Source organism: Notolepis coatsorum (assembly GCF_963971535.1).
Source record: "Notolepis coatsorum genome assembly, chromosome: 2".
Taxonomy (NCBI): domain Eukaryota; kingdom Metazoa; phylum Chordata; class Actinopteri; order Aulopiformes; family Paralepididae; genus Notolepis; species Notolepis coatsorum.
In genome coordinates, this window is record NC_140166.1 from 198904607 (window position 1) to 198928535 (window position 23929).

The 23929-nt window shown below is 45.2% G+C and overlaps 1 protein-coding gene across 1 annotated transcript in view; it reads right to left on the minus strand.

Moving 5' to 3' along the window:
- The window catches only part of camsap2a (calmodulin regulated spectrin-associated protein family, member 2a), a 102813-nt gene that overhangs the window by 17917 nt on the left and 60967 nt on the right, over positions 1-23929 (minus strand). The window contains 3 exon segments of the mRNA XM_084307969.1: positions 8359-8498; positions 9355-9493; positions 11481-11513. Coding sequence (XP_084164095.1) covers positions 8359-8498; positions 9355-9493; positions 11481-11513 — 312 coding nt within the window.

Sequence of the window (23929 nt, forward strand, 5' to 3'; positions counted from 1 at the left end):
AAGATCCACAGTAAAGATTAGGAGGTAATCAGAGGGATGGTGAGGAGCATTAGGTCAGTGAATTCAAAGTCAAAACAAAGGCAGTGGACCTCTTCCTCCACAAGATGTCTCTGTTTCCCTGAAAGCGAAGGCAAGGTGAACACACATCTTTGTTCTCGTCATAAAACATGATTCAATCTCACTCTATTTCACATTGTACTCTTTCTTAAGGGGAGCAACCGTCACACTTGAAAGAGAACGTGCCAAACAGCACGTCCCCATCAAAACTGAGATGTCTGATGGAGTTCACCATGAAGGAATCAAGGAAAGAACTGAGATGTCTGATGGAGTTCACCATGAAGGAATCAAGGAAAGAACCGAGATGTCTGATGGAGGTCACCATGAAGGAATCAATGAAAGAATGTCCTTGCTTTTGCAAAAATGTGTTTTATTATAATGTAATAATTCACCTATTTATCTAATAGAATCTCTAAACAGGTAAACAGTGAGCGAACATTCCTTCTCTTTGTCTGGTGTCTTTCTTTAGAGAGAGTGGTACAGCCGCTGTAGAAACCGTGCCCATGCGGCTGAAGCGGCGTGGTGCTTTTCTTTTGTTGCCTTCCCCACCCACACAGGCCGGTTCCCAACGCATGCTCGTACCGTCAAATATATTACACACACGTGGTGCGGCGGCCATGACCTTGAGGAAGACAGCCCCCCCCCCCCCCTCGACCCACCTTCTCCAGACAAAGACAACGTTGCCTGGCTCAGCTCAAAACTCAGATTCAACCTCTTCAGCAATATTCCTTCACACACACACACGCACACGCGCACACGCACACACACACACACACGGCAGGAGGGGCAGAGGCAGCTAAACAAGAGCCTACTGACTCCCCCCGAGGTGCAGCTACAGCATTTCTCTTTCAACAACGGAGGAGAAAATGTACCCAGTGTGTCGTTATGCAGAAGCTGCACAACTCTCTGCTGGAGCAGGTCTGTCTGGCAGAACAGGAGAGATCTGTCTTGACGTGAGACTGTATAGATTCAGAAGCTGCACAACTCTCTGCTGGAGCAGGTCTGTCTGGCAGAACAGGAGAGATCTGTCTTGACGTGAGACTGTATATAGAAGCATATGGGAAGGCTAGCAACATTCTGTTAGCTGGGACAGAATGGGTCTGTTTTGACACACCGTAGACCAGTGGTGGTGATCATCAGCCTTTCTGAATGAATAGTAGTTTATTGCAAACAATGTAAAATAATCCCAAAAAATTATGAAAAGATCAAATTAAAATACACAGATAATTTGCTGTGAAAGAAGAAAATAAGTAAAATAAAATTATAATTTTCTGAAAAGGAATAGGAAGAAGCACAACGCTTACCAGGTCCTACCCCTTATTACAATAAACCCTTAACAAAGAAAATCGCTCAGTCTTTCGTCTTTCAACCATTTCATCATTAGTCCTGAGATACATAACCAAGTACACCTTCAAACACAATCTTCAAATGACTTCCAACTAAATCACCTATAAACAAAATCACTTGACGATCAATCAATCTATCAAGTTGATACACAATCATTAACTCAAGGATCCCCAAATTGACACATGTCGGACCGCGAACCCCCCTGTTTGATAAGATGTTGTCTAAGCCGGGACCACCATCTGAGAAGATTTAGTTATTCCATAACTGTCTATACTGCAGCTGGGTAGATACCGGTGAACAGAGTGGGACATGAACAGAATAGTCACATTCTCTCATTGAATGCATGTCGATGTCAAAAATAATTGTAAAAAACAAAAAATATTCCCCATTGTTCTGGAGACCCCCGGGACCCCTCGCTACCTCACGTTCAGAACCACTGCCGTGGGCACATGGCAGGACCCCCGGGACCCCTCGCTACCTCACATTCAGAACCACTGCCGTGGGCACATGGCAGGACCCCCGGGACCCCTCGCTACCTCACATTCAGAACCACTGCCGTGGGCACATGGCAGGACCCCCGGGACCCCTCGCTACCTCACGTTCAGAACCACTGCCGTGGGCACATGGCAGGACCACCCGACAAAAACCACTCGTCTACTACCGAGAAAACAGGATTTACGACTATCACCTTGAAACACAAACCAAGCACTTAATCACAGCCACTCACCTCGTAGTCTTCACCGCTTCAACAATGACTTGTGTATATTCCCTGTTATCTCTCCCAACATTAAACAAGGTGCTTATTAACATAGTTAACAAGTACTACTTCATCAGCACAACAGACAAAAAAAAGAAAAAAAGGTTCAGAAGGCAGAAGGCAACAGCTATAGCCAGTTACCTCTAGTTGCGTTTAGTTGTAGGCATCATATTCCTTCTCTGTCTGAGATGGACAGGACAGGAGAGGAGAGTGAGAGTGAGAGTGAGAGTGAGAGAGAGAGAGAGAGAGAGAGAGAGAGAGAGAGAGAGAGAGAGAGAGAGAGAGAGAGAGAGAGAGAGAGAGAGAGAGAGCTGCCCCTCCTGCCGTCCCTCCAGCCCAGACGGTGTGGTGGTGGTGGTTGATAACAGCGCATCCTCTCTTCTCCATCCCCATCCAACCCCCATCTGTCTGCCTATCCACCTTCCACTGACATGCCAGGTGTTATCCTTTAATACAGCCTGTCAGCAGTCACACACAGTCACACACACACAGTCACACCCACTGACTATGACACCGCTGCTGTCCCGATTGACCGGCATTGCCTCACAGGTTGCCATGTCTGCCACGTTGCCAGATCTGGGAGACTTTTTGAGTGTCGGGAGGGTGTCACTCCCAGGATGAGAAGAAAGCCGATTGGGTGGTTATTGGAACAAAGCTGAGGGCTAATCCACTCATCACATGGACCCACTACAGACAGCCCCGCCCCCCTTCTCTCTCTCTCTCTCTCTCTGGGACAGAGCACAAGCTCAGGCGCAGAGCCGCAGACACACTCTGGCACACACACCACACACACACACTAGTAAGATTTGACACCTGCATTTGTGCATGCACGCACACACATTCATGCACACACACACACACACACACACACACACACACACACACACACACACACACACACACACACACACACACACACACACACACACACACACACACACACACACACACACACACACACACACACACACACACACACACACACACACACACACACACACACACACACACACACACACACACACACACACATCTTCCATGGGGCAGTAATGAATCACTTGACTATGGGGGTTGATTATGGGATCTAGGTCTAGCGACCAGACAGGCTCACTCCAATCTGGAGAACCTCTTGATCTATTGCCAAGTTTAATGGGACAGCCCTGGGTTGGCCCTCTAGAGACCACCAGGCAAACACTGCACTAGGCTAAGTGGACACACAGGGCAATTAATTACCATATTCAAAAATAATCCATACTGAAGCTAGCTTGTGAAAATAACGGGAAAACTCAGCATCTCCTGGCTAAAAGAAGAGGGGCGGGGGGGGGGAGTGTCTCATTTCCTCTCATTGGATTTACAGATGGTAATTTAGATCAGGGGTGCATTCATTAAATAGAAAGAGAGAGAGAGAGAGAGAGAGAGAGAGAGAGAGAGAGAGAGAGAGAGAGAGAGAGAGAGAGAGAGAGAAAGAGAGAGAGAGAGAGAGAGAGAGAGAGAGAGAGAGAGAGTAAAATGGGAGTGGGTTGACGTGATTTACTACAGTAGCTTGGTGTCCATTTAGGGAGAAGGGCCGTGGTTAATGTCTGTGGACTCTGGAGTACGGCGGTGGGGGGCGGGGTAAGAAACAGGCTTGAGTGAGTGAGTGAGTGAGGGCCATTGTCTCGTAAAGCATATCCAGCGTGCTGCGGACACACTGTTCACATGCAATTAGAGGGGAAAGCCACAGGGACTATGTGAGGATTCACACAGACCCACACACATGTCAGATGGTGTGTGTCACAGTGTGAACACACATGTATTCACCTTCCCTCTCTTTGTCACTCATTTTCATCTAAGGGTTCCATTAATGTGATGGGCGACAGCTCAGAGCTAGCAAGGGTGTGCCTGCCTGCCTGCCTGCCTGCCTCCTACCCAGGAATCTGGGTCAAGGTTACTGCATGTACCCAGCCCTGGATTCAGCTGCACTACTACTGCTGCTCTCAGGCAATAACACTGTCCTACTGAGACTGGATCCCTCGTGTAATCAGTCAGAGTACAGATGGTTTCCGTGGAATTGTGTTGCTAGGGAACAGCTTGGACCCAAATGTATTTCCTTTTTTTTTATCAACTTTTCTTTTTATCCTCATCCCAATTTACCTCTCGTGCCAATTCTCCCTCCCCTGTCCTGGTTGTTGCTCGCATATGCCCCCCACTGGCCGGTTGTAGGGAGGATAGAAGCCTTGCATCACATGTCCCCTCCGATACATGTGGAGGCAGCCTGTCACATCTTTTCACCTGCCAGCGCGGACTCTCATTTGCGGAGGAGTAACGTGTAGGAGGCTCACACTGCCCCTGCCATTTTCCTGTGCAGGCGCCCCAACCGACCTGTAGGAGTCGCTGTTCACAACGACCAGACTACCACCCTTCGACTTCCCACCCGTATGACGGCCGGCCCAAGCCGGAGGCAACGCAGACAGCCGGATTCGAACCCGGTGTCTCTTGCTTTGGTGACGAGTGCAATGTCCGCTGCGCCACCCAGCCGCCCCCAAATGTATTTCCTGTAAGCTACTGATATCATTGAAATAAACGTTGGGTCCATTTAGAGAGTGTTCACGTTGTCAAGTTGAAAACGCCTATAGTGAAACACTGGCAGGACCAAGCAGACAAGACTCTCGTGTGCTTTTGACAGGATGGGTGGAGTTTGCACGTTTGGAGCCATCTGATCGGTTCCGTTGTGCCAGGGGAAGAGCAATTTATCCTAGATAGGTAACAGAATTAAATGCTATTTTAAAATATATATGTTTAAAAATGAATTTGTAAACAAAAAAAGTATTATAAAACAAATTTAAACATGGGTGGAATATTCGCCACTGGCTACTCTAGAATATGAAAAAAAACTGCCTTATAGTTTAGTAAGTATGTTAAAATGGTTATAGAAGTGAATGCACCATGTGAGAATTTAGAGTTGTTATTACAGCATGATAAATGTCACAAAAACACAGAATTATTTTTCAAAATACAGAAATAGATCCAGCACAGGCCCAGCATAGACCTACGATGTACCCAGGCCCTGCATAGACCTACGATGTACCCAGGCTCAGCATAGACCTACGATGTACCCAGGCCCAGCATAGACCTACGATGTACCCAGGCTCAGCATAGACCTACGATGTACCCAGGCCCAGCATAGACCTACGATGTACCCAGGCCCTGCATAGACCTACGATGTACCCAGGCCCAGCATAGACCTACGATGTACCCAGGCCCAGCATAGACCTACGATGTACCCAGGCCCTGCATAGACCTAAGATGTAACACCAATGAAATGGCTGAACAGGGAAGGTGGATCATCGCCGGACGATTAAAATAGATCCTAAAATTATTCGGGAAATCATTTTTAACTTGGAGTTATGTTGCCAGAGCTGTTCATGTGGTGTACAATGCAAGTTAGGTTAAATATAATATTGAAGATGAGTAGGTTATTAGCCTCAAAACAGCTTAGTGAAGTTGGTCTGCACAATAACCTGCAAAATCAGCACTACTTTGAAAATGTGGGCCACCAGAGAGAAAGTTTGAAAAGCACTGACAAACAGATAATGACCTGTTCAGGGCCATCAGCTACGCTGCTTTGCTTTGCCTTGTAGTTTCGCAGAGCTTCCCTTCAGGGCCCTCCAAATGATGCCCTAACTCATGTTGTGGGATGTCTTGAAGGACCATGTCTTGTCAGACGGTTTATTATTGTTCATCTTTTCACTGAAACAGTGAACTGCACTCCGTTTAAAGCTGAGAGCAACACAGCCTGAGGAGCAGCAGAGCTGGTGAGAGTCAGACCAGAGCAGAGCACCACGTCTTCTACTGTCCACACAAACAGGCACACACACACACAGGCACACACACACACACACAGGCACACACACAGGCACACACACACACACACACACACACACACACACACACACACACACACACACACACACACACACACACACACACACACACACACACACACACACACACACACACACACACACACACACACACACACACACACACACACACACACACACACACACACACACACACACACACACACACACCTTTCTTTGAACCCGTGCCTTTCTTTGACACCTATATTAAGTAGGCTAATGCAAATACAATCGTCCTTTAGAAAACCGTAATGAGCATCGTCTTTACGCTGGCTAACAACATCCTCCACTATACATTGGCTTTACGCTGGCTAACAACATCCTCCACTATACATCGTCTTTACGCTGGCTAACAACATCCTCCACTATACATCGTCTTTACGCTGGCTAACAACATCCTCCACTATACATCGTCTTTACGCTGGCTAACAACATCCTCCACTATATATCGGCTTTACGCTGGCTAACAACATCCTCCACTATACATCGGCTTACATTGCAACACGTGGCTTTTTCAAAGGACTTGTTGTTGAACATGTACATGTATGAGCTACATACATGTTTCCATACAAGAGAAAACACTTTCTCCAGTAGCATCACACATAATGTAGCCTACTACTACAGACACTGTTCACTACAGGGCCATGTTGGAAGAGAGAGAGAGAGAGAGAGAGAGAGAGAGAGAGAGAGAGAGAGAGAGAGAGAGAGAGAGAGAGAGAGAGAGAGAGGTGGTGAGTGGGTGGGAAAGGGGTGAGTCACACACACATACACACATAGGGGAGGGGGCATAGAAAGAGACAGTGAGGGAGAGAGATAGAGAGGGAGAGAGAGACACACAGAGAGGGAGAGAAAGAAAAAAAGAAAAAGAAAAATTAAAGAAAGAAAGATTTCCATTAGAGTGGACACAGTGGCAGACACACAGTCCAGAGAGGCTGTGGTCACTAAGGACCATTTAAAATACCCCGTTTAGACACAGATTTATTTTCCACCACTCTCATGTTATGACTCACACGTGTACACACACACGTACACACACGTACACACACACACGTACACACACACACGTACACACACACACACACACACACACACACACACACACACACACACCTACTGTTCCACGTGTCTCTGGATGTCTGTTTCTCTCGTTTAGTCGAGCTGCTCTTCTGACTGTTCTACATCCAGTGTCCAGCACTCCTCCTAACTTTGGTAAATGAATCGACGAACACAGAAGAACCCCCCAGTTTGGCGGCTGAGTCACATGTCTCGCGATTTAAAGGGTCAATTTCACTGTCCTTGTCTGTAAAGGCTTCGTTCGCTCAAAATCCTGCATGGACAGGTATCGTCGCAAGACAGACATTATTACAGAAAGCCAACTGTGAAAATATATAGGACCAGATTTTACTTAACTGAAATGTGGCTTTGCATACATACATCCAGTGCTGTATCATCGGTGTGCAGTATCAAAATAACATCTCTCACAATAGAAATGTATTTGGTGATTCAATATTCTACAGTACACATTTCTGACTTAAAGAAACAACAACAACAACAACAACATAATCCTTAAAATGAAATGATCAAACTTGATTTACAACACCAATTTCCTCAAAACAACCCTCCCCACAAAAAGACACTATTGTCCGTGTTTAACCCTTTCACTACCACACTCGAGACGGTTAACAGTCTGTAGTGTGGCAGTGAAAGGGTTAACCCAGTGCTGTAGTGTGGTTGTGAAAGGGTTAACACTTTGTCGTGTGGCAGGTGAAATACCTTCTGTATTGTCGCAGTGAAAGGGTTAACCGTTTGGTTAATCGCTATTAGCTCTATCTTTAATCTTTCAAAATGTTCAGTTGCTATTGCATGCACTCATCTGTGTTCCACTACACACATGAGTGCATGCTTACCAACTGTCCGTCTGCAACACTACTATCACCAACATCTAAGAAGGGAGATCCCCCCTTGAATGGCCCTTCTAAGGTTTCTCTCCTCCACACTGCCTGTGGAGCTTTTTTCCCTATTGTTAGGTTTTAGTGAGTTTTTCCTTACCTTCGCGTGGGGTATGTCTGGGAGTGTTGCATTCTTTCATTTATTTGCATTCATCTAAAAATGTTTGGACCTTATGGTGTTCTTGTTCTGTTCTTGACTTATTGTTATGTTTTCTTCTTGACTTGTTTAAAGAAGACCTGTACGGCCCATGGGGACATTAACGTGTGTTGTCGGGCCCTATAAATAAATTTGATTTGATTTTGATTTGGTAGTGTGGCAGTGAAAAGGGTTAACAGCCAGCCTTACCTTGACGCTGGAGGGGGCGTACAGCATGTCCTCCAGGCTGAAGTGGCAGCAGCTGTTCAGGTGGTCCTTGCAGAAGTCCTGGATGAGCTGCAGGTTGTACAGGCCGTCAGCCAGCGACATGTTCTCCTTCAGGTGCACATCTGGCAGGGCAGAGGGAGGCATCGTTCACCAGACACTCACAGGGTCAAATCCCCTCAGTGGTGTCGTGTCTAGTCTACTGATGTGTTTCCTGATAATAACAGTAATCTGGACCTCGACTGAGTGCAACGTATCAGTGCCGTGTTGTGAGGGGTTTGTATTTAAGGTGCAATGGTTGGATGTCGATCGACCAATCGTGTCGAAGGAGTGCACAAGAGCGGTGGAGTTGATATGTGCTAACGGCGGGAACAGTGTTGCCTGGTTGATCAATGGCGCTGGTGGTGGGATTTGGTTAAACAATAACTCTGTTCCTGTTTACCGAGTGTCACGACACTTCATCAAGGAGTTGATGTGATTTATATTGACTGTTTTGTGTGAGAGGATTTCATCACTCACTTCTCACCTACTGTAACCCAACACACACACACACACACACACACACACACACACACACACACACACACACACACACACACACACACACACACACACACACACACACACACACACACACACACACACACACACACACACACACACACACACACACACACACACACACACACACACACACACACACACACACACACACACAATCTCACTTTTTCTCTCTCCCTCTCACACGCACATTATCTCTCTCTCTTTCGCACACACACACACGCACACACACACACACGTTTGTTTATGTGAACTATGGCATTACATAGACTTACATGCATTATGTAACTAATCCTAACCTTAACCCTACTAAACATAACCATAACCCCTACATGCCTAATAGATAGGAATGAAGATAAAACCCTGACCCTCACCCTACCCCCACCCCTCATAGCTCACACCAGCCCTCGGTGCCCTCACCGTCCAGCGGGAGCAGCTGTGGGCAGTAGAAGTGCAGCAGAGCTCCCAGGGCTGAGCCGTCCGAGCCGTCCTTCAGCAGGTTGTCCACCGGGGGGATCCAGAGAGCAGGCTGGGAGGTCAGCTCCTTCCTGTACCGGGCCTGCGCCACAGGACCAGCACACATGAGGTCAGAGACACAATACAGGTATAATACAGAAGGCTTGTGGGTAGGGATGATGATGATGATAATAATAATAATAATAATAATAATAATAATAATAATAATAATAATAATAATAATAATAATAATAATAATAATAATAATAATAGAGATATTATATGCAGATGAACATAAGAGAAACATACGCGACTAGAGGACCCCTAATAGGTAGACCAAGAACCCCACCCCCCTGCCCCACAAATGGATATTCTATTATTCATGAAATGAAACTGAGATCACTCTGGGACCGCCTCCTGACCCAGTGGGTCCTCAGAGATCCCCCTATGGACCACTGGATTGACAGATTTGCCCAAAGACACACATTTTTGGAAGGACAAGTTACTGTATACTGTATACTGAAGGTACACACACTTCAGCTGCCCAACCCTGTCTGATGTACGTCAGTCTGCAAAATGCTCAGTCAGTTATTATCTGCTGCTGTTGCTGACATACTGTTTGTGTCTGAGACTTGGCTGTCCAAATCCCTTTTAGACAAAGAGGTAGCAATTGATGGTTTTAACGTCTACCACTCGGATCGCCCCCAAAAAACATGGTGGTGTTGTAGCCATGTTAGATCCAACCTCACAGCCGCAGGTTTTATTGTCTAAATCTGCCCCCAAACAGTTTGAAATGCTAGCTCTAAGCATTATAATAATAATAATAATAATAATAATAATAATAATAATAATAATAATAATAATAATAATGGATTGGATTTATATAGCGCTCTTCGTGACACCCCAGTGACCCCAGAGCCTGGGAGGCCAGTTTATAACTATTGTTGGCTGCTATAGGCCCCCCTCTGCTAACTCTGACGCACTACCTACCTTACTGAAGCTTTTATCTCAGTTTGATTTGAAAGAAATCATTTTAGTTGGTGATTTTAATCCGAATCGGTTAACTTAACACCAGCGTCTGATGACTTTAAAGCTCACTGCCTGTCCTTTGATCTAACCCAGCACATTGACCCATCCTAATCACAAATGACCAGGTAAATCCTCTCTTATATTCACCAATATACCTCACACATTTTCTGCAACTGGGTTTTTTTGCTAACGACTTCTTAATAAACATGCCCTGATTCGTAGGTTCCGGGTGAATCGCTGCACTGCTGCCATTAATTAAAAAGGCCAAAAGTGATTATTACTGTATTTGTCTCCGACTACAGATTGTCAGAAACTAAATAAAACTAAACTGAAAATGAAGTAAAACTAAACAAAACCAGCCTCCACACACAATACACAAGGACCAGAATCCCATGTTATTATCTCCAGTAATTGAGTGTAATCTTGAGAGTGCAGCGCAGCAGCCTCACGTGATTCATACATTACATACATATCTGCATGAAACCACGTGAAACTAAACAAGTAGCACATTTCTAATGACATGAAACAAACAAACAAACAAAACAAACAGTGATGTGTTGATGAGGCTCACATTAGACCCACTGGTGACAGTAAGGAGAGATGAAGGAGATATGGAGATAGAGAGAGAGAGAGAGAGAGAGAGAGAGAGAGAGAGAGAGAGAGATAGAGAGAGAGAGAAGGGATATATACATGGAGAGAGAGAGAGAGAATGAGAGGGAGAATGAGAGGGATATATATATATAGAGAGAGAGAGAGAGAGAGAGAGAGAGAGAGAGAGAGAGAGAGAGAAATAAAGAATGAAAGAGAAAGAGAGGGTGAGAGGGTAAGAGAAGGAAAGGGGGAGAGGGGGGAAAGAGAGAGGGTGAGGGGGTAAGAGAAGGAAAGGGAGAGAGGGGAGAAAGAGAGAATGAAGCAGTATAAGAGTGAGTGAGTGAGAGTGAGTGAGTGAGTGAGTGAGTGAGTGAGTGAGTGAGTGAGTGAGTGAGTGAGAGAGAGAGAGAGAGCGAGAGAGATGGTCACCATGGAGACACAAACAGTTTGGCGCTGGTTAGCTGACTTACAGGAACAAGCTTCATGTACCACTTGGTCGGCGACTGCAGAAGCACAGAGAAACAAACCCACAGAGAACAGACACATGTCAGTTAGATTAGTGAAGTCAGCTGTGTGTCAGTAATACAGACACATGTCAGTTAGATTAGTGAAGTCAGCTGTGTGTCAGTAATACAGACACATGTCAGTTAGATTAGTGAAGTCAGCTGTGTGTCAGTAATACATGCATTGACGTGACACAGCTCAATGGGAGACAAATTAATGTGCGTGAAAGAACCTGCAAAACCCACATGCCTCGAGTTTTGTGTGTGTGTGTTATGTACATGAGTTAGATTAGGATATTAATTTTGCGACAGAGAGCTTCGTAGCCCTTGCGGCCTATTTCCAACCTTTATCGAATGAAATCAAATAAATTTCAGTTCACAATAATAAAATAAAATATGACCCTCAATTAACTTTAACTTCAACGATTACTTTTTCTTCCTACTTTTTTTGGACCCCTATTTCAGAGGATTTTTACGAACATGCAGGCCCCCCCCCCCCCCCCCCCCCCCTTTCCCCTACCCCCACCCAAGCCCCCGTTAAGTTGCGTCCCTAATGTGCATGTCCTGGGAGAAGGTCTGTATGAGTCAGAGTGTGGGACCATCATGGGAAGTCATTCGATCAGCTAGGAGGCCTTCATTCTCACACTACTCAACAACATTGATTAAAGAGCAACAGTCGGGTGCGGCTGTGTAGTGCAGAGGTCTAAGCACTAGCCTACCACCGCAGAGACCCCGGGTTTCGATGCCCGGCAGTGGTACCTCCGGCTTGGTCAGTTGTCCCTACGAACACAATTGGCAGTGTTCGTGGGGTGGGAAGCCGGTGGGGGTACGAGTCCTGGTCGTTGCAACAGCGACTCCTACTGGTCGGTCACAATAGCGTGAACCTCTGCATGCTCCCAGTGAAACTCCTCGCTGTCAGGTGAAAAGAAGGGGCTGGCGACTTCACATGTATCAGGAGGAGGCACGTGGTAGTCTACACTCTCCCCAGACCGACAGTAGGGCGGCGCAACAAACAGGAAGGGAATTGGCATAATGACTAAATTCACCAACAGTAAGCACCACAGGGCAGCGAGTACCATATCCTGATGGAGTCTGTTGCAGGAAAAGATCATGTAGATTATGTAGCGTTCCTGGTTGATCAATATAGAGCCCACGGCTCTTTGGATGATAATGAGTAAGTCAAACATGCACTCATAAGAGACTGACGCAATCAAGCAGCATGCACTAATGGCCTACCCTATGCAACGGTGTTGCTATGACGATCTTGTTCGTGAGATATCAGTGGAAGAAGCTGATCCAATCAACGCTTTGTCATGTTACAATACTAGGTCAATTGGACATGTGTTGAAGGTGCAAAATCGAATGGCATTTTTTTCCTGGGCATGTTATTGAGTGTTGCCATAGTGACTCCCCGCTCAGTCCTCTGTGTCTCTAACTCTCCGCTCAGTCCTCTGTGTCTCAGACTCTCAGTCCTCTGTGTCTCAGACTCTCAGTCCTCTGTGTCTCAGACTCTCAGTCCTCTGTGTCTCAGACTCTCAGTCCTCTGTGTCTCTGGCTCTCAGTCCTCTGTGTCTCTGGCTCTCAGTCCTCTGTGTCTCTGACTCTCAGTCCTCTGTGTCTCAGACTCTCAGTCCTCTGTGTCTCTGACTCTCAGTCCTCTGTGTCTCAGACTCTCAGTCCTCTGTGTCTCTAACTCTCCGCTCAGTCCTCTGTGTCTCTGACTCTCAGTCCTCTGTGTCTCAGACTCTCAGTCCTCTGTGTCTCTGACTCTCAGTCCTCTGTGTCTCAGACTCTCAGTCCTCTGTGTCTCTGACTCCCAGTCCTCTGTGTCTCTGGCTCTCAGTCCTCTGTGTCTCTGACTCTCAGTCCTCTGTGTCTCTGACTCTCAGTCCTCTGTGTCTCAGACTCTCAGTCCTCTGTGTCTCAGACTCTCAGTCCTCTGTGTCTCAGACTCTGTCCTCTGTGTCTCAGACTCTCAGTCCTCTGTGTCTCAGACTCTCAGTCCTCTGTGTCTCTGACTCTCAGTCCTCTGTGTCTCAGACTCTCAGTCCTCTGTGTCTCTGACTCTCAGTCCTCTGTGTCTCTGACTCGCCGATGACCACAAAGTGTGCTCTCGGGCTTAAAATAAAAAACACACTGCAAGCACCAGTCAGCGCTTCGGTGTGATCATGATGAGTGAAGCACATCGGTCTTTAAAGAAACCGCGTCTCTGTCTCCCCGCGGACATGACGAGGCCCTTTGTCTGGGGGAGAAGAAGAGGCCGCCTACGTGACATTTTGGGGGAGTAAGCTGACTGTGGTGGAGAGAGAGAGAGAGAGAGAGAGAGAGAGAGAGAGAGAGAGAGAGAGAGAGAGAGAGAGAGAGAGAGAGAGAGAGAGTGTTAAACAGAATCACTGTACTGAATCTTTCCCGCTCTAAAATATAAAAAGAGAGGTGTCACCTTGAGAAGGTTCAGAGTACAGGTATGACGACGACACTCTCTCAGAGTAGCCAACATGATGGGAAATGCGCCGCTTAGCGTCTTCTCCAGAGTCGGACAAGAAATCACAGACCCCCTGTGCACTGTGCTAAGCTAAACTAGCTTGCAGCCGGGTAGCTTTCTACTGAACGCACAGAGAGGAAATTGGTATCTATCTTCTTGTCTGACTCTGGAGAAGACGGTGAGCGCATTTCCAATAATGTTGGCGTGTGTCTGTGACATCCAGATGAATGTCGGCAGACCGGAATGTACTTTTAAGTAAGTAATACATGGAACGATCTACCTGCTGATCTTAAAAGGGCCAGATCAGCACAGTTGAAAGTATCTTCGCCTGCCAACCCTGACGTCAACATCTCTCTCACTGAAGCGATAGAGCCGAATGCGCCATGCAAATGTAACATTCCATAAATATCCGACGCACAAAATGTACAGGTAGCTTTCCAATCGGTCGACCAAGATTCATAAAGTTACGGTCAAAGTGTTTTTCATACTGTGGCTAGTGCAAAACTGTCCACTCAAGCCAGAATTTGAGTCGAATGTTGACTGTAGCCAAATAAAATAGTGCTGACTGGTTAGTACCCAACATTTCAAAGTTGTACAGTATAAGCAATAATCATTTAAATGTCCAGAAAGCCAACAGGAGCCGTGACCTTAGCCAGTGGGGTTGTGGAGGATGAGAGAGTTAGCAGAGGTGCATTATTTCAAAAGCTGCAAGCGCTCACATTGACTGAACACAGAGAGGGAACCTGCAGTGTTGGCTGGTACGTGTTACCAGTAGCGTGTTACAGTAATAATATTACCTTTTTCCCCAGTAACGAGTAGCGTGACAAATTACTACCTGAATTTCAGTAACAATATTACAGTTACTGTGACTACATTGACAGCTCAGACCAAAGCTGTCCTGGCCCCAAGCAACAGAGGTGCAGGCAGAGAAAGAGAGGAAGAGAGAGAGAGAGGGAGGAAGAAAAAGATAAAGAGAGAAAGAGAAAGAGAGAGGAAGAGAAAGAGATAGTGCCTTCGAAAAGTATTTATTCCCCTTCAATTTCGACATTTTGTTTATTATTAAATTTATTATTTTGACGCTCATCTACACAATACCCCACAATGACACGTTTTTAAAATTCATTGTTTAAATTGAAATACAGAAATTCCAAAAATAACATATTTGTAGGCTACTCCATGGGTTTGGCCCAAAACCACATGGGACTAGTATAAACCATATGAGACTAGTATAAACCACATGAGACAAGTATAAACCACATGGGACAAGTATAAACCGCCCAAGACTAGTATAAACCTCACAGGACTAGTATAAACCACACAGGACTAGTATAAACCACACAGGACTAGTATAAACCACATGAGACTAGTATAAACTACACAGGACTAGTATAAACCACACAAGACTAGTATAAACCATACGCGACTAGTCTACACCACACAGGATTGACCTCCCTTTCTGGTGAGATAGCATGACATGGGCAGTATGTCCGGATTCCTCACAATCTCTAGTTTCACATAATACCACTATCTCTTTGCTCTATCTAAATGTAAGCTATTTTAAATTCAGTCTATAAAACAACAAAGTGTGGAAAGTGAAGGGGGCTGAATACTTTCCAAAAGCACTGTACATACACACCTGCATACAAAGACACCCACACACCCACAAGAGCATTCTGATCTGCGTGAGATACCATGGGGCATGGTGTTTCTGAGAGGCCAGACAAGTGTCAAACACTCCCATCATCATCATCATCATCATCATTAGTATCATTAGCTTCATTATCAGCAGGCCAGGCATGTCCTGACACAAGAGACAGGCCCCCTAGTGTTGCATTTTAACAGGGTGACTAACTCTCACTTGGACTCCCAAGTCCAGCGCTATAGCCCTGTGGCATGTTGATGTATAATTGCTGTGTAATGTGTAACAGCTAACTACTTCTATTCATAAACCCTCACGCCGAAAAACCATATATCTCCATTTTTAAATGGTTTTTTAGACAGCCCATGTATTTGCAGTTGTAAGGAGAATCCATAGGCTATCACTTGGGAGAGTGAATGTGATATATCACAAGTTCCTCTGAAAACATATGCGTTATATGGGTCTTCATCTGAGATACTTCATTTGGATATGGAACAATGAATAGAAAACAAATGAAAAACAATAACTATTGCAGTATGGAATGCTGGTATTTCTACTCTCTGGTTACTGAAGTATCTTTTCTATGGCTGTAATCTTAAATAGCCACGAGAAATTGTAAAAACAGCCGCACTGATGGTTTTAGTGCTCGCTGAAACCAGGGTTTTATATAACGAGGGTTTGGTCACTGATGCGGGGGTAAGCAACCACTGGAGGACTGACTGGGACCAGTGATGTAATCGTTTCATTCACTTAAATAGAATCCTGGTCCCAGAGCTGCCATGGCACTGTCCTGTGGGCACTCAGTTCCACATTGTTGTCAAGGAAACATCGTCAGGGCGCCCCAGTGGCGAACCACATAGCGCGCTCAGCCGCGACACGGCCGACCCGGGTTCGACACCCGAACCCGTCGTTATTTGCCGAATGTCTTCCCCCCACTCTGTCTCCCATTCCTCATCTGTCTCTCCCTACTGGACTGCCCAGTAGTAATAAAGCGATAAAACGCCAAAAAAAAATCTTAAAAAAAAAAAGGAAACATCGTCAATGACCAGACCTTTTCTAAGGACCTTGGCTGCAAAACGGCAATAACAAAATGCGGTTGAAACCAACTGTACCAACCAATGGGGGACCCTGATGTAAACAAGACGAAAGTCTTTCTCTGGTCTGCATCCCCTTAACAATTGTGTGTATTGAGCTGTACTGTAGTGTATTGTACCCATTCTTAAATCTGTTAATAAAATGTTCAATCAATGGTCACAATGTTGATTTTATATGAAACACATGCAACCGCTTTCAAATTTTCCCTCTGTTGCTTGGTATCGATTCGTAGCTCATCTTAACTTTCACCAGAGGCTACTCAGCCATAGAGAACTATATGAACAAGAGCCAAGAGTGGGCGAGCTCTGCGGTGCTCTATGCCATTATCATCAGCAGTAAAACATGTTAAGAATAGACTGTACTGAGAGACTTCCGGTTTAACGTACTATGGAGTGACACGCAGATTTAAGAGCTCCGGCAGAATTGCCTAATTATATAATCTAAAGGCACCCTTTCAAGAAGACGTTTTTACTAGTATTGAATATAATACACCCGTGAACTAGACAGTTTTTGTTTGGGCTTCAAAATGCCTCCAAAAGTTTCTAAAATACCGTGTGCATCTCAGTCGCAGCAGAAAATAACGCAATGTGGTGCGGCCCCGCTCTCACGTGAGCCTTCGATCCACTCTCTCCCAGTGGATACCAGGGAGTCAGAAGCCGCGGCCTTCAAGTTGGACATTCTTGCAACTGTGCGCAATGATATTGCTGAAATCTTTAAAGCTGAGTTGCACTCGGCTCTGGGAAATGACCTAGTAACCATCAAATCCGAACTACAAGCCATGAACACTGAATGGTCAGCCAAGATAACAACTTTACAATCTGAGGTAACGTTGATAAAAGGCACAGTGGCAGGAGTGGAAGACGCGCTAACCACATGCACCGACGACGTCGCCATTTTGAAGGAGAAAGTTGAACATCTTGTCAAAGAACTGATTAAAACAGAAAATAAATGTGAAGATCTCGAATCTAGGTCTCGTCGCAACAACATACGGATTGTTGGCGTTCCTGAAGGTACAGGCTCCCCCCTCACGACTGCAGCCGTCTCCAGGCTGCTTAAGGAGGCTTTCAACATGGAGAAGGAACCTGTGTTGGACAGGGCGCACCGTACACTCCAGGCCAAACCCCGACCAGGGGAGCGACTCCGACCGGGGGAGCGACCTCGCACAATTGTGGCCAGACTACACTACTTTTCAGACTGTGTCGACATCCTAAAGAAAGCAAGAGAGACGAAGAGGATCATGTACGAGGGGGTGTCCATCTCCGTTTTTCCAGACCACACAGCCAAGATAGCACGGGCGCGTGCAGCGTTTAACGAGGTGAGAAGCCAGCTCCGAGAGGTGGAGGGGCTCCATTTTGGAATTCGCCATCCAGCCCGCCTCATCGTTACCTATCGCGGCAAAGAGAGTCAGTTCGACACACCTGAGGAGGCTGCAACTTTTGTCAAATCGTTGAACAGAAACGGGGACTAGACTGAATTAAAGATGGGACTGTTTTCTATTAGTTTCCACGGACTGATTGGTGAGTCAACGACATATTCGGGCCAACTATTAGTTAAGTTGTATAGAAGAAGAAAAATGAAAGCCTCAACTTGTGCTCGCTACACATAATAGGATGTCAGTCAACTGCTATTTTATTTTTTAGATTTGAAAATTCCCCACGTTACATTTTTAGATTTGAGTGGTACAGTGTTTATCATTACTGTGTAGCTGCTGCCACCGCGACCAGGTATGGTGTAGGTCAATACAACAGTCATTTTCTAAACATTAGAGTTGGGTGGTACAGTGTGTATTTTTATTTTTATTATTATTATTATTATTATTCTATGGCTGTTCGGGCCGTGTGGGTGCGCTGTCCTTCGTGTGCGCTCTGGCCGCGGTCCGTCGCGGTCCGCGGGGGGAGACAATCCTCCGCCTGCGGGTGGTGTGGGGCCGTGGTGGGGGTGCGCGCGGGGGGCGGTGTACACACATGTGGTACGACTCCGAGGGCGATCAAGATACCACTTATTCCCTTATATCTGAAAATGTACCACGTTTATTTAAGCTGTAGGGTGTTTTCATCATTACTTTCTGTAGCTGCCGTCCCCACGACACACATAGTGTGATGTCGGTTAGTGCCAGATGTTTTTGGTATCTGGGAACTGACCACGTTTAATTTACATTTATAGCACATGGCCAAGGGGGTCGGGGGTAAACACTAGATTTAAGATGCCCTATAACTGTGAAGGGAACACGTTATATATCTATATATAAATTGACCATGTTTAATTTACATTTATATCATATAACCATAAAGCCGTAGGTTGAACAATAGAATTAAGTTGTAATAAGATCTTATCATTACTCTTTGTAGCTGTTGTTCCCACTACACATAGGCGAGAGGTTGGTCAATACACCATTTATTCACTATACCTGAAAATTGACCATGTTTGATTTACATTTATATCATATGGCCATAAAGTCATAGGTTAAATACTGGATTTAAGTTGCACTGTACTCTTATCATTGCTCTTAGTAACAGTTGTGCCCCTAATCGTATGGTTTGAGGTTGGTCAATATACCATATATATATGTATAATTTGTTTTATACCTAATCACGCCTGATTTAAACATCTACCAATTTTCTCCTATTTTTGAAAATTGGCAGGTTCAATCTGCATTTATACCCTATGACCATACACGTTGTAGGTTAAGCACTAGATCTAAGTTGCACTGTATTCTATGTTTAATGAGGTTGACATTGGGAGGGGGGATATTCCAGAGCCTGAATATTCTTTGTAATGGGTGTACCCACTACATATAAGGTCTGGTGTCGTCAATAACCAGTGGTTTTCTATTTTTGAAAGTTGACCATGTTTAATTTGCATTTACATCCAAGGACCATAAAGTCATAGATTAAACATTAGATAAAATGATCCTTTATTTTGACTCAGGTTGCACTGTATTCTAGGTGCCTAATATTTACATATAACCCTGCTGAGCTCTTTTGTTTTGTTTTTGTTAGCCATGGTTATAGCCGTAAGTATCACTGAAGGGAAAGGCTCCTGTTGGAGTCAGCACGGTTGTTCCCATCATTCGGGGATGGAACACTTGATGTGCGGGGGGAGGGGGGAGGGGGGTGGGAGGGTTTGTGTTTGCTTTTGTTTTTGTTTTATGGTACTCTGTTATTCTTATACACTCTGTCTGTTTGCTGTGATTGACATTTTAGCGTGTGCTCTTCTAGGTCCGATGCACGGCAGTCTAGGTTGGTACCCTTCCCTGGTTGGGATACTATTATACACTCTGCAACTATTATTATGTATGATGTCTGACCCACTAACAACTGACAATGACTAACACAAAGGTTTCGGTGGGACTGGGGAACACAGTCAGATTCTTCTCATGGAATGTGGGGGGAATAAATGGGCCGGTCAAAAGGGCTAGGGTCTTCTCCCACATAAAAAAATTGAAAGGCGATATTATATTTCTTCAAGAAACACATTTATGTTCCACTGACCAGGGGAGACTCGCTAGACCATGGATCGGTCAGATTTTCCACTCTAAATTTGAAATTAAAACACGAGGGACAGCCATACTGATAGGCAAGAAAGTACAGTTCACTCCCGTTAAGACTGTTTCAGACCCCAATGGTCGCTATATAATAGTAACTGGCTCACTATATCAGACCCCAGTGGTCCTTGTGAGTGTGTATGCACCTAACTGGGATGATGTTAACTTTATAAAGAAACTGCTGTCCTCACTTCCCGACTTAGACACACATCACTTAATACTGGGAGGAGATATCAACTGTGTAATGGACCCCCACCTTGATAGATCGAGTACCAGGACTGCTGTGCCCTCAAAGATGTCTCAAACATTGTCCACTTTTATGAATAACAATGGCTACATTGACCCGTGGCGATTTCTGTATCCTACAGATAAACAATTCTCTTTTTTTTCTCATGTGCATCACTCCTACACACGCATAGACTATTTTTTCTTTGATAAGGCCTTATTACCGTCTTTGTCCTCAGCTAGCTATTCTGCTATAACTATTTCAGACCACGCCCCCGTAACCTTTGAACTTATTTTCAAATCTAAACCCAAAGAGGCCCGTTTCTGGAGACTGGACTCTACCCTACTAGCATCTGATGAATTCTGTAACGTGGTATCTCAAGCGATTGACCTATTTCTCGAGACAAATAAAAATGACGAAACCTCACCCTCATTATTATGGGAGACACTAAAGGCAAATGTTAGGGGCACAATTATTTCATACACCGCACATGCTAACAAACAGCGTCTCGAAAGGCAACAACAATTGGAGACTCTGATTACAGATCTTGATCGTCGCTATGCCGTGGCTCCGACTCCGGAACTTTATAAGGACCGGCTTGGCTTTCAGACGGAACATAATCTTTTATCCACCAAAGAGGCAGAACGACTGTTGCTTAGAACAAGGGGTGCCCTATATGAGAGTGGGGACAAGGCGGGTCGACTTCTGGCCCAACAGCTGAAGAGCAGATCAGCCTCACAACTAATACCACAGATTCGCGATAGTTCAGATTCACTAACAACGGATCCTAAACAAATTAATGACGCATTTGTGTCATTCTATTCACAGCTCTACACATCTGAAGCGCCCAAAGACACCTCTGTAATGCTAGATTTCTTTTCAGGCCAAGTTATTCCCAAAATTTCTCCAGAAGATTGTCAGGACTTAGACCGATCGCTACAACTAAGTGAGGTTGCTGCAGCTATTAAAAAGATGCAGAGCGGAAAATCTCCAGGCCCAGATGGCTACCCTGTAGAATTCTTTAAGAAATTTTCAAATCAATTGGCCCCTTTATTATTAGAGATGTTTGATGACTCACTACAGAAGGGTACTCTGCCACCTACTCTCACGCAGGCCTCCATCTCTTTACTCCTTAAGAAGGATAAAGACCCCATAAACTGCTCCTCTTATCGAGCTGTGTCTCTTCTTAATGTGGACAATAAAATATTAGCTAAAGCGTTGGCATGTAGACTAGAGGCTGTTCTCCCCACAGTAATATCTGAGGACCAGACAGGCTTTATAAAGAACCGCCATTCCTTTACAAATATTCGTAGACTGTTGAGCATTATTGGACTACCAAGCTCTCAAATAGTCCCGGAGGTAGTGGTTTCTCTGGACGCGGAAAAAGCCTTCGATAGAGTGGAGTGGGACTATTTGTTCTTTACATTAAAACAGTTTGGATTTGGGGAAGAAATGTTGGCGTGGATACGCTTACTGTACACCGCCCCCCAGGCATGTGTCACAACTAATGGCTTCAGTTCTAAGCCCTTCCCACTCACACGTGGGACACGCCAAGGGTGCCCACTGTCTCCATTGATTTTTGCGGCGGCCATTGAACCCCTGTCCATAGCTCTTAGAGCTGAATCCTTGTTCTCTGGCATTAGGAGGGGAGGTAGCGAGCATAAAGTATCTCTTTATGCAGACGATCTATTGCTCTACATATCAGACCCAATGGCCGGTATCCCAAATATTTTGTCTCTTCTAAAGGTTTTTGGAAGCTTTTCTGGCTACAAATTAAACGTACAGAAAAGTGAATGCTTCCCAATTAATGATCTCGCCCGGAATATTTCCCATCGCCTTCCAGCTTTCCAGATAGCGGATACTGGTTTTAAGTACCTGGGCATTAACATCTCCCAATCTCTTTGCTCTCTTCGAAAACAAAACTTTACCACATTAACAACAAAGGTAAAGGCTGACTTACAGAGGTGGAATGGCTTACCCCTGTCCTTAGCTGGCAGAGTACATTCCATTAAAATGAATGTATTACCCAGATATTTATACTTATTCCAAAGTCTCCCCTTATTTCTCCCCAAAGCATTTTTTCTTGATCTGGATAAGATGATCTCTTCATTTATCTGGGAGGGCAAAACACCAAGAATAAAATTATCCTTGCTGCAAAGGGATAGGAGTCAGGGAGGAATGGGCCTACCAAATTTCATGTTCTATTACTGGGCCGCCAATTTTCACAAAATTGTCTTGTGGACGAGTGAACCGGACAGCAGCTGGGGTCAACTTGAGGCCAGTTCTTGCCCAACATCTTCCCTTCAAGCTTTAGCTTGTGGTGAAATGCCACTATCACCAACAAAATATAGTAAGAACCCAATTGTTGTTTCCACATTAAAGATATGGGCCCAGATGAGAAAGATATGCGGGTGGACTAAGCTCTCTATGTCAGCACCCATCTGCAATAACCACCTTTTCTTACCTGCTACACTGGACTCTGGGTTCGCTAGATGGAAGAAAGAGGGACTAATCACTTTGAGTGACTTATACATAGATGGTGTATTTGCAGAATTTGGGGACCTATGTGACACATATAATTTACCTCACTCTGACCGGTTTAGATATTTCCAGATTCGGCATTTTGTGAGGACCCATTCCCCTACGTTTCCACAGTTGCCCCCTCCATCAGGTGTGGAGCGTTTTCGACACTCGGCTAGTATGGATAGGGGCCATGTTTCATATCTCTATGATACCATACCTAGAAAAGACACGGCCATAAACAGGATTAGGACGGGTTGGGAGACTGAACTAGGGGTAGCCTTCTCGGATGAATGGTGGGGGGACGCACTAGAGGGAGTTAATACCTCTTCCTCCTGTGCCAGACTTGGCCTTATTCAGTTTAAGGTCCTTCACAGAGTCCATTATAGCAATGCCAGATTGGCTAAAATATATCCCAATGTGACAGACAACTGTAACAGATGTGCACAGTCACCAGGGGATCTAACCCACATGTTCTGGTCCTGCTCGAAACTGATAACATTCTGGAAGTTCTTTTTTGATACCATCTCGGAGGTACTGGAGATTACTATAGTGCCCTGCCCCCAAATTGCTATCTTTGGGATCCCCGAGGAGGATGTGATCTTGACCAAAAAACAATACAATGTAGTGTCCTTTGCCTCACTGATTGCCCGCAGGAGGATACTCTTGCATTGGAAAGCAGAACCTCCCCCATCATCCAGATTATGGCTGAATGATGTGATGTCATTCCTAAAACTGGAAAAAATTTAATTTACAATTCGAGGATCAGCTGATAAATTCTACACACATTGGCAACCGCTAATCTCATATGTAGATAGAATAGATCCGTTTCCTCCTGACTGAAGTTATGTCGAGTGCCATGTAGGGGGGGGGACAGTTTTCACTGAGTGGGCTTACCTGTTGATTGGGG